The 17,796-nt window shown below is 40.9% G+C and overlaps 2 protein-coding genes across 2 annotated transcripts in view; both read right to left on the reverse strand.

The window, feature by feature from the left end:
- Positions 1-13,897, reverse strand: part of NME8 (NME/NM23 family member 8) — a 49,717-nt gene extending 35,820 nt beyond the window's left edge. The window contains exons 1-4 of the mRNA XM_056113367.1: positions 13,865-13,897; positions 13,705-13,765; positions 13,461-13,567; positions 8,305-8,376 (exon numbers count right to left, since the gene is read on the reverse strand). Coding sequence (XP_055969342.1) covers positions 8,305-8,376; positions 13,461-13,567; positions 13,705-13,765; positions 13,865-13,897 — 273 coding nt within the window. The remainder of the gene's footprint in view (positions 1-8,304; positions 8,377-13,460; positions 13,568-13,704; positions 13,766-13,864) is intronic.
- On the reverse strand, positions 6,419-8,048 carry LOC130022601 (serine/threonine-protein phosphatase 4 regulatory subunit 2-like). The gene has a single exon (XM_056113369.1). It carries the CDS (start codon positions 7,996-7,998, stop codon positions 6,922-6,924), a length of 1,077 nt encoding a protein of 358 aa, XP_055969344.1. The 5' UTR covers positions 7,999-8,048; the 3' UTR covers positions 6,419-6,921.
- Positions 13,898-17,796: the final 3,899 nt, after the last annotated feature.

The raw sequence follows: 17,796 nt of genomic DNA on the forward strand, positions 1-17,796 counted from the left end.
GTAACACCTACAAGGGTGACTAGAGGCCGCCCCAAAAGCCTCTATCCCTCTCGGAAAGACTGGCAAGCTACCGAGAGTATTCTGCCCACACGGAAGAGCCTGGCAAGCTATCCGTTGTGTATTTGATATGCCAAAACCAGTAACTACAACTGGTCTCATTCACCTGACCCTGAAGGCTTCACCGACATGGCAGCACTGAGAAGAATGAGAAAGGAGAGGCCGACAAAATCTCAAGGCCGACCTAGGATGCCACAACGAAGGAAGACAAAAATGATTGTCTGTACTTTCAATGCACGTACGCTAGCATCAGATGCATCCATCGAGGACCTGATGGTACAAGCGCGAATGATCAAGTACGACATCATTGGTCTGACCGAGACAAGAAGGCACGAATCTCACCATGCCGTTTTTGACACCGGAGAAGAATTTTTCCTCGGAACATGCGAGAAAAGAGGTGTTGGAGGCGTCGGTGTCCTTGTCAACACAAACTTGGCCAAGAGCATTGATTCATTCGAATGCCTAACAACCCAAATCGGACGTTTACATTTGAATAGATGTGGCTCACTGCCTGCAGTTTCTATCTTCGTTGTCTACGCACCAACATCTCATTATGATGAAAGAGAAATTGAGAAGTTCTACATGGAGCTAGAGAAGTTCTATAAAGAAGACCACACCTTCTACAAGATCATTGTGGGTGATTTTAATGCCAAGATAGGACCGAGAAGATCAGCTGAAGAACTTCACATCGGGACCCATGGCCTAGAATGGAACGAACAGGGTGAGAGACTGAGTTCATCATGTCGACCAAGACCATGCATGGTAACTCACAGTTCCAGAAGGCAGAGTCTAAACGTTGGACATGGGAGTCTCCTGGTGGACGATTCCACAACGAAATAGACCACATCATATTCAATCGACGGTTTTGCCTGACCGATGTCGCTGTTGTCCCAAAATTTCGAACAGGATCGTACCACCGTCTCCTTCGTGCAAAATTCTACTTCACAGAGCGGGGAGAAAGGGCTGCAAAGTTCAAAAAGAGAACTCCCAGAATGATCACCAACTGGGAACCCTTTGGTACTATTGCGGCAACATGGGAAGATGCCATTGTTGACAACATTGAGGAGGAATACGATCGACTGGTTCAGCACCTCCATGAATGTGCGAGGAACGCCAAGAGAGAGATAGCCACAAAAAATCGCCTATCTTCGAAAACTCTTGAGCTAATTCGCCAGCGTGGTTTGGCACATGCCTCAGGCAACCGCAAGCTAACGTCGAGCTCGCAAAGCAGTGCAGAGATGCGATCAAGGAAGACCTCAAAGAGAGAAGAGCAGAAGTACTGGTAGATGCGGCAGAAGCTGGGAAAAGTATTCATAACGCCTGCCTGTCCTTCGTCAACTACAAGACCAAGATGACTGCCCTCCGACGTCCTGATGGATCCATCACATCCTCCAGAACGGCAATGGAGAAGATTATCCATGACTTCTACTCAAATCTCTTCGACAGCCCTGTCCACTTGCCGACATACCAAATTCCACAGGATGGATATGTCGTTCCCAACGTTCTCCCTTCCGAAATCCGACACGCCATTTTGTCGGTAAAGAAACAAACAGTACCCGGCCCAGACAAGGTCAGACCTGAACACCTGAAAAACCTGCCGTCAGTACTCTTCAATACACTGGCTCGGCTCTTCACTTGCTACCTGTCTGAATGCAAGGTTCCGTCCCAGTGGAAAACCAGCAGGACCGTACTACTGTTCAATAAGGGAGACATCCATGACATTGGCAACTATCGCCCGATCTGCCTATTGTCTGTCATCTACAAGTTGTTCACTTGAGTCATCCTAAATAGGATTGGCCGAACACTAGATGAAGGACAACCATGCGAGTAAGCCGGGTTCCGCAAAGGATTCAGCACCATCGACCATATCTACACGATAACCAAGCTCATTGAGGTTTCTCAGGAGTTCAAGATGCGCTCTGTTTAACGTTCATTGATTTAAAGAAGGCTTTTGATTCTGTTGAGACGGAAGCGGTCATTGAAGCCCTAGCCAATCAGGGCATTCAAGCCCAATACATCAGGATCCTCCGTGAGCTGTATTGCGGATTCACTACTAGGATCTCACCATTCTACAAAGAAGTGATCGTTGATGTCAAGAGAGGGGTGCGGCAGGGTGATTCCATTTCACCGAAACTCTTCAGTGCCACGCTCGAGAACATCATGCGACGACTGGAATGGGAAGGAATGGGAGTGAAGTTAGATGGTCGGCAACTACACCACCTCCGCTTTGCCGATGACATTGTTTTAATAACACCAAACATCAGCCAAGCAGCACAAATGCTGGCCGACTTTGACCGTGAGTGTGGAAAGGTAGGACTACAGCTGAATCTTACGAAGACAATGTTTATGAGAAACAGCCTCGTTACTGACGCCCCATTCGCTCTCAAAGGAACGACCATCTCCGAATGCAACAGCTATGTGTACCTAGGTCGAGAGGTCAACATGACAAATGACCTGGCACCCGAGCTGTGCAGGAGGAAGAGAGTGGCTTGGAACGCCTTCAAGAACGTCGAAGAAATAGCTAAGAGGACGAAGAACCTCCGGCTCCGGGCACATCTCTTTGATTCCACTGGTCTTCCTGCATTAACATATGCCTCAGAGACCTGGGCCCTACGCAAACAGGATGAGAACACTATTCAGGTCTCCCAAAGAAGAATAGAAAGAGCTATGCTTGGAATATCACGTTTCACTCAAATGAGAGAAAGAATCCGGAGTTCTGACATCCGTCGACGATCAAGAATCAGGGACGCTTTCTCATTTGCCAAGGTGTCGAAAATCAGATGGGCTGGTCACGTAATGAGATTTAAAGACGACCGCTGGACTAGAGCTGTTACCGACTGGATTCCATGGGATGTCAAAAGACTGTGTGGCCGCCCACCTACCAGATGGTCAGACTTCTTCGTCAAGATCATGAACGATCGGTTTGAGGCCCTTCATGTTCCCGGAGCGAACAGATGCCATTGGGCTACACTAGCACGCGACAGGGACAAATGGAGACGTTACTGGCGCCCGCTCGAGCAAATCGATGACTAACGGGAAATTAAGTGATTAAGTGATTAAGTGAATTGAAATAGTCTAAGGAGTCTATCATGATAAAAACTGAAGTTAATAACTGAATAAAGAAGGGTAACCCTGCAAAAATGATGGAGAGAGGAGTAATATCTATGAACGCAAAAATAAATCCAAGTAAAAAAATCACCTCCCCCAAACAAATCCCACAATATCTCAAGAAAGAGTACATATTCATTATTTTCAAAACTGAAAGGAGCACAATGCTGAGTGCTAAACATGTCCATTATATTTAGCAACAGACTACTAATTGAATATCTTGACAACAGCAAATTTGGTGTATTAATTAAACAAATGATAGTCTAAATGTGCTGAGGAGTTGATGGAACATAAGCAAATGGAGTATGAAACTCTTTTAAGAAATTTAGCTGTTAACAATGTTGTCCAGATGATAAGGCACTTGCCTTTTATACAACAATTCCATCCCAGGCACCACAGACAATTCCTTAGCATCACCAGAAGTAGTTTCTGAGTGCAGAGTTAAGAGTAAGCCCCGAGCATCCCAAGGTGTGGCTACCAAACAACAACAACAACAAAAACCCTAAAGCAAAACTAAATTCATTTTCATTTAGAAGGTAAGGAATTGAAAATCCAGACATTGAATTAATTGCGAATGTGGTTATGTGGACTACCAGAATAGTAATGAAGTTCCAGTATGTCAAAATTTAGATTTACAATGAAAACTTTGAGTTACATGTCAAAATACTTAGTCAGCTACAGAAGTGATGTAACTATTAGTAAGTAAGAGTAATTAAGTAAGTAGAAGTAAGTAAGAGCTAAGTTGCGTGGCCCTGTAAGGAGCTAGGAAAAGAAAATTTCTGAAGAAATAAATAAGGAAAACATTAGTTATACTCATGGCCTCAAGCACAATAATCTGAGAAAATTGTTGCCTCCACTGGGCAATAGAATAATGGTTTACTATATATTTTTAACTCACAAAATTGAGCAAAAACTGAGAACCATGTTAAAGATCTTAGTGTATCTGCCAAATGTTAGTATCAAATGCAGATGTCACACACTAAAAGGACTTGATAGAGGAAGATTTGTAAAACTATATCATGAAAGAAAAATTTGAGCATTATAAAAATGTACCAGGCATAGCTGGGTGGAAAGGTGGACTTCTACTACAGGTACTAACTGCCAGCATGGACATTTGGGCTGGCCATTTGGGCTATTTAAGGAAAGAAGTCATGGGAGTACTGACCAGATACAACTGACCTGGCAGGGTGATGACTGCAGAGACTGGATTTCTTTGAAACTACAAATATTTTCACAAAACAGAAAGAGCCATTTTCTCTCTCACCTGATCATCAAATCCAACATATCCAAATGAGAGCAAGATCTGCAGTGAACTATTCAGTAATCCAGTAATTTGATTCCTTGATATAGTTCCAAGAATTTTGTTTGGCAGAAGCATAAAGGTGTACTCAGTAAGAGTTTAACATAGTTATTTCAAAGCTCAAAGAATGACTGAGGTATACAGAAGTAGAGAAACAGTCTAAACCTTCGCTGTGAAATGCCTTAATATTTCAGTTAGTTAGCTCTGTCATAGCTGTTTTCTGACACATGTCAACACATTCTTATATTATTGTTTTAGAAAACAATACTTGTATCCTTTTATTATTAACTCTGGATGTTAAGCACAGAATACTTGTAACACATAGAAGTGCATATAGAAGAGCCCCCACAACATGCATTCTCTCCCACACATACTGAAAGAGTAGAGCATTTCCAACAGCCTACGCTGCAGGGGAACTAGTATTTTAGGTGGTGTGGCTGGTTTCATATACTTGAAAAAGTGTAAGCCTGTATTCCTAAACCATAACCAGTATTATAACAATGTCTCAGTAAAAGTAGTACTTAATAGTAAATTAAACAATAAACACACTCCAAAAAACTACCATTTTAACCAAAACACTTCCGATAGTCTTTCAGTGCATTTGTATATATATAAAAATAAAAGAAATACATATTGCAAAATAATAATCATACATAAATTTTATATATAGATATATGTGAACATTTAGAACCAATTATTTCCTGTTGGGTAGTGAGACAATTTCCAATTTTCCGCTTCTATAAATAATTATTTAGTGTACACATCTTTGATTATTTCCAAAGGAAAGGGAAACACTATTTTTGAGAATGTTTCTTAGTCAATTCAGTATACGTAAATCTATAATCCTGCATGTGAAAGTTCATTAATTCATAATGAACTCCTAAATGTCATATTATGAAATATATTAATAGAAAAATAAAGAGAAGGCAAAAAATATTCTTTATTTTCTATTACCAGAAAAATGTGCCATGATAAATTGCAAGGTTACTTGCTCTTTTTTTTTCATAACATTAATATTTATTGCTTTATAGGAATACTGTATTGAAAGCCCAAGCATTCGTTTACACACAGAAATTATACAATTATATACCACTTCACAAAGGCAGTGAACACATTACATTCTACAAAATCTACAGAAATTTAAAAATTCTAAATATCAAAAGGTACAGCTGAAGAAACAGGTATAAATTTGGCAGCCAGTAATTTTGACAGGGAAGTTGCAGCTTGTATGACTTTAAATATGTGAATTTGAAAATATCGAGTTTAGAGTAATCATTGTGCTTTGTGTTGATCTGAAATATATAACACTGGCTGTCAAAGAAGCATGTCCAAAAATATTTAATTCACTTCAAAATGTCATACAAATTATGGTGGTTTTTATGCACCGCTAAAGCTTTAGTCATTTAGCTCTGGTACACATTGCTAAGTAATATATTAATTCTTCCAGTACAGTGGTGTTTCATACCATTGACATTTGCATACTCTAGAATAATTTAGGAAGAATGTGTAATATTCACAATGTTCAGAAAAGCAAGCAAAAGGTAAAAGGAACCTCCCTGGTTCTTCTGAGATGGACTCCTATCAACTTTACAAGCATTCATTCTACAAAATAGTACGCTAATGTTTGAACACAATTTCCAAGATAAAGCACATTTTCTCATAAATAATGAAGTCTTTTTCTCAGGCACCTCAGAAGTATACAAAAGAATTTTAGTTGAACAGATCTCTTGGAATGTGTTTAACCTAGTATTTCAACAGACTTAACATTTCCAGGGTTTCACAAGGGCCAGATTTTATTTGAATTCTCAGAAGAGAAAGAAACTGTCTTCTGAAAGAGGTGAACTCAATCATTACCAATAGAAAAAGTATCCACTGTATTCATCTCTTATAGAAACAGAAAAATATAACATTTTCCCCCTTAGAATAATATATATACACACACACACACACACATATATATATGTATATGTATATATGACTTAACGTTCCATTGTACATAGCCAAACAAAATCTGGAAACCAGCATGAAACCCTATAATTCACGTTAAAATGTTGAAAGTATGACCAAAATACAAAAACTGCTACAGATGTCCCAAAGAGAGAAGACAAAAAGCTTTTTTGCGTATGTAGTAAACTAAATGTGATAATCTCCAAAAGGTTTTTAAAATTATAATTATTACCTTCCAGTTTAAAACCTTTAATTCTAAATTTAAAAAAAAAATCTATACACAAACCACTGATTTGACCAGACCCCAAAAAAGTCAGCGGTAAGCAGGACCCAGAGGAGCTGATATTCACAGTTCTCACATACAACTCTCAGGATTTATCCCATAAAGTACTTTATTTTACAACCTGCTTCTCTTGTAAAACTAAAGGTCCACTTTATTACATAAAAGTTTTATACAGTGTAAAACCAGAACTGTATGTAAAATACTGCATCTAAATGTTTCTAAATAGTTAGTCTTGTTCCATTGGTTCATCTGTGGCTTCTGTGGCTTCGTCATCATTTTCCATAGATGATTCTGAGAGAATCTTTCCAGTTTTACTGGAATTGGATTCTACTAATTCTTCTGATTCATGGTAATCAGAATCACTACTTACAGGGCCTGTATTTTCACTAACTTCAGAATGTAAATCTTTCTCAGGTTGAGTCAGATCAGATTCCTCCATTTGATTAGTTTCCTCAGAAGTCTCTTCATTCACAGTTAAGGCATCATCAGAATCTTTTTCTTGATTTTTTCTTTCTGGGATCATTTCTCTTGATGTCATAAAAGACTCTTCTTCTTCATCTTCATCCTCTTCCTCATCCTCCTCTGTACAGTGCTGCCTGGTACAACTACTTTCTTTGTTTTTGTCCCGCGATGAAGATGCTGCTTCTGTTTCTTCTATCATAACTGAAGATACTTCACTGGAAGATGTTTGACTGGCTGTCTCTCTGACTTCACTTTCTTTGTCAAACTTGAGTCTTTTTACCTCATGTCCCTCGGATTCCACAGCATCTTCATCTGGATGTTTATTTTTTATAGGACTCACTGAAGAACCTTCTGAGTCAAATGTCGGAGAGTCACTGCGACTTTTGTCTTCATTTTGCTGTAAATTTGGCTCTTTGCTCTCTGTGCTCTCAGGCAAGCCATTTGTAGTCATAGGGACTGACAAAGAAACTTTTGGTCGATTAAGTGGTCTGGGTGTTCCAGGACCATTTATGTTAGACCTGTCAGTATAATTTGGTGAATTTCCAGGAAACATAACACCATTCATTCGATTTAAACTATTGGAACTGTTTTTCTCTGAAGTAGGATAAACACAGCTAACAACCATCACATTCTTTTCTACTCCTCTGAGAAATTTGTCTGTTCCTGTATAGTTTCTCCTTGGATCTGTTAGCAATTCACATAGTCGCTGAATAGTGAAAGGAATAATCGTCTCTCCGGTCTTGGTGACTTGACAGAGAAACTGGTCCAGCACTGGGCACACTTCCTTCTTGCCCCTCTTCTCGAAATCTTTCAGCGCCTCCAGCAGCCTCTCGACGTCCATGGCTTCCCGGAGCCGCTCGCAGCCTCGCCTCGTCCACCGCTCGCCGGGGGACCGGACCGCCTCCCCCCCCCCCCACCCCCCCCGACGCCCTCCCCCTCCCTCGCACACACTCCGGCACGTAGGCGACGGGGGAGGGGGGCACCGAAGGGAGCCGGGGGAAGCGAGCGAGAGAGCGAGACCGAGCGGGCGAGCACCTCCCGAGCCGCTACCACCAGCCCTCCAACATCGGTTACTTGCTCTTTAACTGTAAATTAGAATCTGTGCTAACAATAAGAAAATATTTGTGTTAAAAATTATCATACTTACAACACAAAAGAGAAAAACAGGTTCACACTTATCTTTAAATGATTGCAAAGTCACAATGTTGTCAGCCTCAGCCTGAAAAAAAACACATAAATACTTCTTATAAGAATAAAATAAACTATAATCAATAGTCATTTGCTGTATTGTGTTAGAAAACACGGTTACATAATATATTTATTTTTATAACCACAATTTTTATACACATTTTCTGAATATGTCATAGCTCTTTTAATAGTGAAACTGCATATTCTGGCATTTTCAGTCCTGAGTAATTTTATTTAAAATTTTCTTCTCTCTGTTTTGGCTTTCTGGTACTCAACCTTCAGCTATATTGATCAATTAGTCATGTAGAGATGATGCTATCCATCATCATCCTCCTTGCCTGCTTCTGCCTTAACTTTTCCAATCTCGCTTAAGCATCCTTTCAAGAAGTTTGTCTAGCTCTGCCTTGCTTCAAATGTTCATCTGCTCAATGGAACACTTTGCTGGGCCCCGCATGGGTGCTTATGTCCTTTTCATATTGCCCTCCAGTTTCATGGGCTACATTTATCTCCAGAGTTAGAAAGAGGCTTCTGTGTCCTACTGCACATTTCAGAACCATCTTCTTGCATCATCTCTTCCCCTGTTTGTCTTCGGCTGTGACTCTCCATAAAAGAGGAGTATAATTACTTTTGAACTCGTAGATGGATTTTTAAATGAACTCGTAGATGGATTTTTTAAAAATCAGATATACTTGTGATTGTTTATAGTTTTCTTCACAAATTGCACATTTCCCTAAATTGATAGCAAATGTAATAAGTTATCATGTGTTCTCTCACCCTTGACCCAGCTCTCAGAATGAGATCCTGTTTTCTACAATGGTTAGGTTTTGCCACCTATAGCAATGGTTTTCAAATAGGAATTTCTGAAATCTTTTCAACAGGTGTGAAGAATGTTCTGGGTAGGGGTAGGGAGATACAGAAGGAAGATTAGCAGATTATCTCAGGACTATATAGTTACCCACCCCTTTTTTAAAGCATGCCGAAGTCTACATAATTTTCTTTCTTCATCTTTTTTTGGTAGTGGGAGTAGTTCCTCCAAGCTGAGGACTGGGCTTACTTCTGGCTCTGCACTCAGGGAGCACTTTTGTCAAGGATCTGGAGATCATTTGTGATGCCAGGTGATGGTACCTGGCTGGCGGTGTTCAAGGCAAATCTTATCCACTGTCCTATTTCTCTGGCTTCTTTCTTCTACATCTTTTTCTTTTTAATAGAATAATTCTATTACTTTCAAACAACAAAAGTTAAGAGTCATTAATCTATCATATTAAAAATATAAATTCAATGATTATATTCAAAATTAGTTTAGTATCATTATGCATTTGTTTATAGCATTAATAAAATATTAAATAATCCATTTAATTCCAATAAGTAAAAAAAGTAAAGGCCCTCCCATTGTTCATCGATTTGCTCGAGCGGGCCCAGTAATGTCTCCATTGGAGACTTTGTTGTTACTGTGTTTGGCATATTGAATACGTCACGGGGAGCTTGCCAGGCTCTGCCGTGCGGGCGAGATACTCTCGGTAGCTTGCCGGGCTCTCCGAGAGGGGCAGTTTAATTACAATAAATTTAATAATTTTAATAAATTTAAGTCCAATAAAATAATGCTTAGTGAATTTTTTGCATGCAAAGTTAAAATGACAGTACACATCTTAAAATACTTTGAAAGTACATATAAAGGAAAAAATGTGTGCCATTTTTTGGCTTAGCATGATTTCAGTTTATGTTTTCATGTTGGACTGACAATTCTTTTTAAATTTAAGGTTATGTTGGAAACATTTTCCCATGCTGAATATTAATCCTAAGTGTTTAAGTATTCATCAGTTAATTTCCTCCTTTCCTCCTCCCAGAGAAGCTTACAGAACTCTTATGAACACCCCCAACCCCCAAAATTTATCTTTAACCTTTATTTGTGTTAGTTACTAAGTCAAACCCTGTGGCTCTGTATTTGTACTGAATTTATTTTGTATTTGTAGTGAATCACTTGCTTTTTTGTTTTCTCTTACAGCTTTTCATATTTTACTCTAAAGCAAAGTTCTTTGCTTAAATACTTTGCATTAATTCTATGCTCCTATTATTTGAGAGTCGATATATCTACTCCTGTCATAATTACTTAACTCAGGTATCTGTTGCCATAGTTCCTAACACCCCATAAAGAGAGGTCCCACCATGGGATTAGATGGACCCAGGGCGAGTGGCAAAGCTACCACAGTATTGATATGGGACAGTCTAGAAAGCATAAAAGCACGGTCTTGATGAAAGTTGTGATGATTTAAGAGACAGGACCCCCATTGGGAAGGACAAGTTGACCTGTCCTGAGAACCTAGTCTGGGATTTATGGTAAAACCCAGCAGGCTTGCCCTCAGATCCAGAGAATTAGTTCTGGAATCTATGTCTCTTACTGTGTTTATCCAAATAACTGCAAGTATTAATAAGAAGTAAACTTAATTTTTTATGTACAACTAAAGGGAAAGAGAAAAAACAATATAGAAGTTCCTGGGAGACAGTATCTATCTGAGAATTGCCTTCACTGCTGAAATGTTTTACCTCTGTAAATAACCAATCACATCCACATGCCATCCTATACCTCAACCCCCCTTAAATGTACTATAAGTACGCTAACAGCTCTATATTAAACGGGCTACTTTGACCATCAGTCTGTGGTCCCCTGTCTCTCTGTTCCCCTGCTGGGGAGACCAGGGGGGTATTTCTCAGTCACTGAATACAAGCTTTGCACACACACATTTTGAACTCACAATTATTTATTATTTAACTTTTTAATGAATCACTGTTAAATATGCAAAATTGTTTATGATTCAGTTTCAGTCACACAATGTTCCAATACAATACAATGTTCCCTTAGCCAGCACACAGTTCCTCCCAACAATGTCCCTAGTTTCCCTCCATGGTGTTCTCTCTCTCTCTCTCTCTCTCTCTCTCTCTCTCTCTCACACACACACACACACACACACACACACACACTCACACACACACATTTTCCTCTTAGGCACTGTGGTTCACAATACTGTTACTGGAAGGGTATCATGCATATCTCTTTACCTCCTTTCAGCACTCAGTTCTTGTTCCCAGTGACCATTTCCAACTATCATTTTCATAGTGGCCACTTCTCTATCCTAACTGCACTCCTCTCTCCCCTTATGGCAAGCTTCCTCCCATGGACCAGTCCTCCTAGCCCTGACTTCTACTGTCATTGGGTATTATTCATATATTATTTTTCAAATATCCTTCAAATAAGTGCAATCATTCTATGTTTGTCCCTCTTCCTCTAACTCATTACACTCAAGGTGATGCTCTCCATGTTCATCTATGTATAAGAAAATTCCATGACTTCATTTTTTTTTAACTGCTATGTAGAGTTCTGCGGTGTAGGTACGCTGTAGTTTCTTTATTCACTCATCTGTTCTTGAACATTAGGGTTGTTCCCAGATTCTGGCTATTACGAATAGTGTTGCAATGAACATAGAAGTTTAGATGGCTTTTCTGCTGTGTGTTCTTGGGTCACTACTAGAGTATATTCCAAGATGTATACTACCGGGTCCTATGGAAACTCAAGTTTTAGTTTTTCAAATAATATCCACATTATTTTCCAGAAAGGCATTAATTGGCATTATCACCAGCAGTGAATCAGAGTCCCTTTCTCCCTCATCCACACCAGCACTGGTTGTTCTTGTTCTTTTTGATGTGTGCCAGCCTCTGTGGCATAGAAAGATATCTCATTGTTGTTTTGATTTGCATCTCCCTGATAATGGTGATGTAGAACACTTTTTCATGTGCTTTTTTGGTCATTTTTATTTTTTGAGGTTGATTTTTGTTCATCTTTTCTCTCCATATTTGGATGGGGCTGGAGGATTTTTTTTTATAAAGTTCTACCAGTGCCTTATATATCCGGGATATTAACCGCTATCAGATAAATGTTGGGTAAATATTTTTTCAATTCTGTGGGATATATTTATATTCTGGTCATAATTTCTTTGAAGTTCAGATCTTCTTCCTTTAATGCAGCCACATTTATCTTTGCTATCACTTGCTTTTAAGATTAGGAAAATCCTTTTCTGAAGTTAACGGTGGAAAGTAAAATGTCCAGTAGAGGGCGCCCCTTCATTACCTGAAGGAGGATGTTTGGTATTTGGAACAGGTTGTATCAATATGCTATTTTTCCCGGAGCATGCCAGGGCAGCTCTGAAGGGCTGCGGAACATGACCTGGGTGGACATGAGAACGCAGGCCTGCCGGATCGCATCCTTGGACCCTGGCACAGAAGCACTGGCTCAGCTCCTCAGATCACCCATGGATCACCAAGGCCTCCTGAGCACCACTGGGGAGGCATCCCTGGCCCCACAAAAAGAAAGGATGAAAAGTGTCTAGTGACAACAACATTTTGCATTTGGAATACAGAAGTGATCTTAAGAGAGAGGGAAGAATGAAGAAGGTCACTAGAGGGGTCATGGGCAAGTGTGGAAGCCTTGGGCATTCTGGGGGGTGGTACGGGTCAGTGATTTTCTACACTGTTCTAATCCTGTCACCTCAGATGCAATTTTAAAAATCAACAAATTTGTTCATGATCCCTATCCTCATGCAGCCCTCTGCTGAGCTGATGCTGGTGCCTGACAAATCATAGTAGGATTCTCCTTTCTCACCCTTTTCATCCTCCACAAACTCCAACCCACACACATTGCCTGGAGTTGGTCCCTGGAGTTGGTCCCACACAGATTCCACACATCTGCAGGACAGGGGAAAATCAATCAGGAACCCTGGGAAACTGCAAACTGTCAAAATACCTAGGGTATTACATAATATAGAAAAGCCGTGTTTGTAACCCTTGATCTAAGGAATAAGCATCAAAAAAGTGGTCAGCTATAAAGAAAGAGAGGTGCTAATTTTCTCCTTTTCTATAAATTTTTACTATTGTAAGTTATTGAAATGAAATGACATAAAAATTATTTTTGTCTCAGATCCAGTAGCCAGACTGTACAGTAAAACTGCCAAGCCAACATCTATTTTAAATCGCTGACAGTCTAAAATCAAGACGGTCCTTAAAGAGAATACCTTAAACACATAATGTCACAAGACAGTGATAGTTTAATGGAAAGGAAATTCTTACTACAACAAAATGCAGTAATTCATCTTCATTCAGCTCATTTTTCAGTTTTCGGAATAAAGTTTGCATTGCTTTGCACGGTCCACACCAGGCTTGGTAAACATCGATCACTAGAAGGCAGCAATATTTAATGAGAGGTCGAGTCAGATGGACCATATCAGCTCATTTTTAAGACAGGGAGGGGCAAGGGTAAAGCGGGCTCAGCTGTGAGGGGCCCCAAGATGCTCCAATAGGGGAGGTCTGATACCTGTCAGCCCCTTGTTTTGCTGCAGCATCTCATCCCACTGGGCTTGGCTATTGACGACGGCCTGCAAAAGAAAAAAAAAGGCGGGGTGGGGAGGGGCCTGAAATCTGTCTCCGTGTGTCAGTGTCCCAAGAGTGCGAATGCAGAATAAAGTCATGCCCACCTGTAGCTGAATTTCTCGCTTTCTGCTCGCCATTTATCCACTAGCACATAAGAAAAGAATAGAACATCGGAGAAAAATGAAATCTGCATCGGAGCCCCATCTTTCCCGCACTGCGGCTGCCCTGGGTGCTGCGCCCTCCCCTGTCCTGGTGTGGGGGACCCCCAGCGGGCCTGGGCAGGGGGCATCTCTCCGCACACCTCACTGGGACTTGCTCTGCGGCACAGGGCCTGCCTATGAACCTCCCCCAGTCCCTGTGGACCCAACAGGCGGGGCCTATTCAGGAACTGCTCCTCGGGATGACAGGCACTGCCTAATCCAGGGGATCGCCAAGGAGCCAACCCGAGGAGAAAACACACCCTCCTCTCGGCGAGGCTGCAGCGAGTGACGAGGATCTAGTACCCGGCAGGAACGGCCTGGAGGACCAGGCTCTGGTGCCTTCAGCCCACAGGCGTCTCCCGCCAAGGGGCCAGGCGGCGGGAGGGGGCCAACGTCTCCTGCCTTCTCCTGGGCTACCCTCGAGCCTGGTCGCGAGCCGCAAGCCCGAGCCCTTGCTGGGCGCCGGAGAACGGCTCAACACAGCAGCGCATACCTGATGGTTGCTGGTAGAGCAGCTGAGCTCGGATCCTGCACCCCCGGATTTGCACTGCACCTCCTCAATGTACTGCATTCCTCCCTCCGTGCACTGCAACCCCTCCTATAGTGCACTGCACCCCCTCCTCTCAGAGTATACTGTACCCCTCCCTCAGTGCACTGCACCCCTCCTGCAGGTCGCTCAGCCGCATCTGGCCAAGAGCATGTTCAGTCTTCCCTCCTGGGTTCCCTGGTCTTTCTTCATGGTGAGTAATCTGCAATGGGGGGGGGGGGCGATGAGATGGGACAGGGGGAGGGGGCCCGGAGATGGGACAGCAAGTGGGCCCCAAGTGCTACTTAGGTAGGGACAGCACTTGCCTTGCATGCGCAGAGCTGAGGTTGATTCTCGGCATGCCATATGGTAACCGTGCACCACCACAAGTGATTCCTGAGTGCAGAGCCAGAAGTGACCCTGAGCATTGCTGGGTGTGACACAAAACAAACAGGAATTAATAACAGTGGGCAGGGAGCTTCCCTTGCCTGCAGCGGACCTGGGTGCCATCTGCACCACTGCGTATGGTGTCGAAGCACTCTAAACACAGCACAAAGTCAGGAGTAAACCCTGAGAACTGCTTTGGTGTAGCCAAAGGTAAAAATAATAAAATTAAATATATACAATGATCTTCCTCCTTCTCCATAAAGTCAATAGTGTTCATATTTTTTCTATTGCAGTTTTGTTGTTTTAGCATCTGCTTTATTTCTGTATTTTCTAGACATCTAAATACATGAGAAATTCAGAAAAAATGAAACAGTTATAGAACGTTTTACTTTATTCTTTACATCTTGTGCTTCTTTTAACATCTGTATCATCACTCATACATAATCACTGAAAATTAGTTGCCAAATTAGTGCATTTTTAAATGGCATACCTTCTTGAACATTTACAAATTTCTTAATGAGAATATACAAACATCTATCTTAAATTCAACAGTCTTATTCATGAAGTTAGATAAAGAAAATAAGCAGTTTAGAATTCACTTTAAGTTCATCACCTTAATGATAGAAACACGCCAGAACTTAATACAGCTTTTTTGTTGTTGTTGTTGTTAATTTCCTTTTTCTTCTTTAGATAAAATATTATAGATTCTAAGATCCAATTTTAAATGTCATCTGAACAACAATACAAAAACAGCTATTATTTTTTAATGAATACAAAATGAAGGCTCTAAGAATAATGGAACTCACAATATTAAAATCTCAGACTGAAAAAATCTATTTCTACTCTCATCTATTGAGAATTGCAAGATTGATGGGTCTGTACTGGGAAAAGAGTTCTATGAATCTCTAAATTAGAGAATCTGCTTGCCTAGAATCAGTCAGAGGAGATGATGATTATCACATCTGCCTCCTGGCTCAGAGATTCAAAGACATACAGTAAACCAAAACAGTAACCATCTGAAATCTAGGCACTGATTTTCAAGGTAGTTGGAGCATTTTGTTCCTACCTTGATATTTCTTTACTATATTCATTGGTGGCCATGATATTTCTTTACTATATTCATTGGTGGCCAATATTTTTAAATAAGAAAAGCACTGGAGGGTGTAATATGGAGGGTGTAAGGACAAGTGACATATGACTCATGACCGTAGTGTGCTGGCAAAAGCCAACAACTCACTCCTTTTGGTATTATATAAAATTACCACAAACTTATTAACATGATTTGCTCGAGTGGGCCCAGTAACGTCTCCATTGGAGACTTTGTTGTTACTGTGTCTGGCATATCAAATACTCTCGGTAGCTTGCCGGGCTCTCCAAGAGGGGCGGAGGAATCGAACGCGGGTTGGCCATGTTGGCTGCTTGTAAGGCGAACGCCCTACCGCTGTGCTATCACTCCAGCCAAAGAGATAAAGGAAGACCTTAGGAAATGGAAAATACTTCATGCTCATGGATTGAAGGAATCAATATTATTAAGATGATCATGCTACCTAGGTTATTATATAGATTTAATGCAATTTTCATCTAAATTCAGGTGGCATTATTCAAGGATACAGAAAAATCAGTAATAAAGTTTGTATGAATTCAAATGTAAACAAATGAAACTACATCAGGCTGCCTCTGTGATGGGCCCTTTTTACTACTTTGTTGACACTGTTATTTACAATACTGCTGCCAGTAGGGTTTAATGCGTAAGTCATGACCACCTTCCAGAAACCCTTTCTCTTGATGACACTACCCTTCCCCGTCTTCTCTGTACTGTACTGTTTCCCACCCATCCTCCCTGCCCCTTGGCAAGCTTTCTGCCAGAGACTAGTTCCTCAGATTCTTCCTTTCTATTGCCTTTGGACGTTTTTTCCCCCACAACCTTTGTTTATGTCCCTCATATGAGAGAAAAAACACCTGGGATTCTTTCTTTTTTTTTTCCTTTTTTTGGGGGGCTCACACCCGGTGATGCACAGGGATTACTCCTGGCTCTGCACTCAGGAGTTACTCCTGGCGGTGCTCAGGGGACTATATGTGATTCTGGGAATCGAACCCGGGTCGGCCACGTGCAAGGCAAACACCCTACCTGCTGTGTTATCTCTCCAGCCGCCGAGAGTATCTTGCCCGCACGGCAAAGCCTAGCAAGCTACCCATGACGTATTCAATTTGCCAAACACAATAACAACAAAAGCCTCACACTGGAGACATTACTGGGCCTGCTTGAGAAAATCGATGAACAACAGGAGGACAGTGACAGTGATATGAGAGAAATCATTCTGTGTCAGTTTCTCTCCTTCCGTCTTTGCATGATTTCATCTTCTCTCAAGGACAATATGAGTGTATGTACCAGTTTCTTTTTCCAGTCACCTGTTCTTGGACACTTGTGTTGTTTCCAGATTTTGGCTATTGTGAATGATGCTTCAACGAACAATGGTGTCCAAATGTATTTTCTCCATCGGGCTTTTGGACTTTGGGCTATAGTGCAAGATGTGAAATTGCTGGGTCAAACAGAAGCTCAATTTCTAGTTTATTGAAGAATGTCAGTATTGTTTTATCACCAGGCAAATCATATCAGTACAATGAGATATCACCTCACACCACAGAGACTGACACACACGACAAAGAACAACTTAAAAAAACATTATTTCAGTGTTTCGAAATAATTGCCTGTTTCAGCAGTTATGGCTCTTGTGACTAATGATGGTAAAGTTCTGACATTTTCATTGCTTCGCCTTCATTGAACTTAATGTAAGTAAAGTATCTATTAATATTCCTACTGAAACTACATTTACTGATTGATAAACAAATTCCTTACTGAATCAAATAATAAATAGGCATGTATTCATATTTAGATTGCTGTTATAAATTAACTAAGACAACA

The sequence above is a fragment of the Sorex fumeus genome, unplaced genomic scaffold (genome assembly GCF_029834395.1).
Source record: "Sorex fumeus unplaced genomic scaffold, SorFum_2.1 ptg000020l, whole genome shotgun sequence".
NCBI lineage: Eukaryota > Metazoa > Chordata > Mammalia > Eulipotyphla > Soricidae > Sorex > Sorex fumeus.

Excerpts from the sequence above, each read along its gene's own strand:
- LOC130022601 (XM_056113369.1), bottom strand. The coding sequence starts at position 7,998 with ATGGACGTCGAGAGGCTGCTGGAGGCGCTGAAAGATTTCGAGAAGAGG.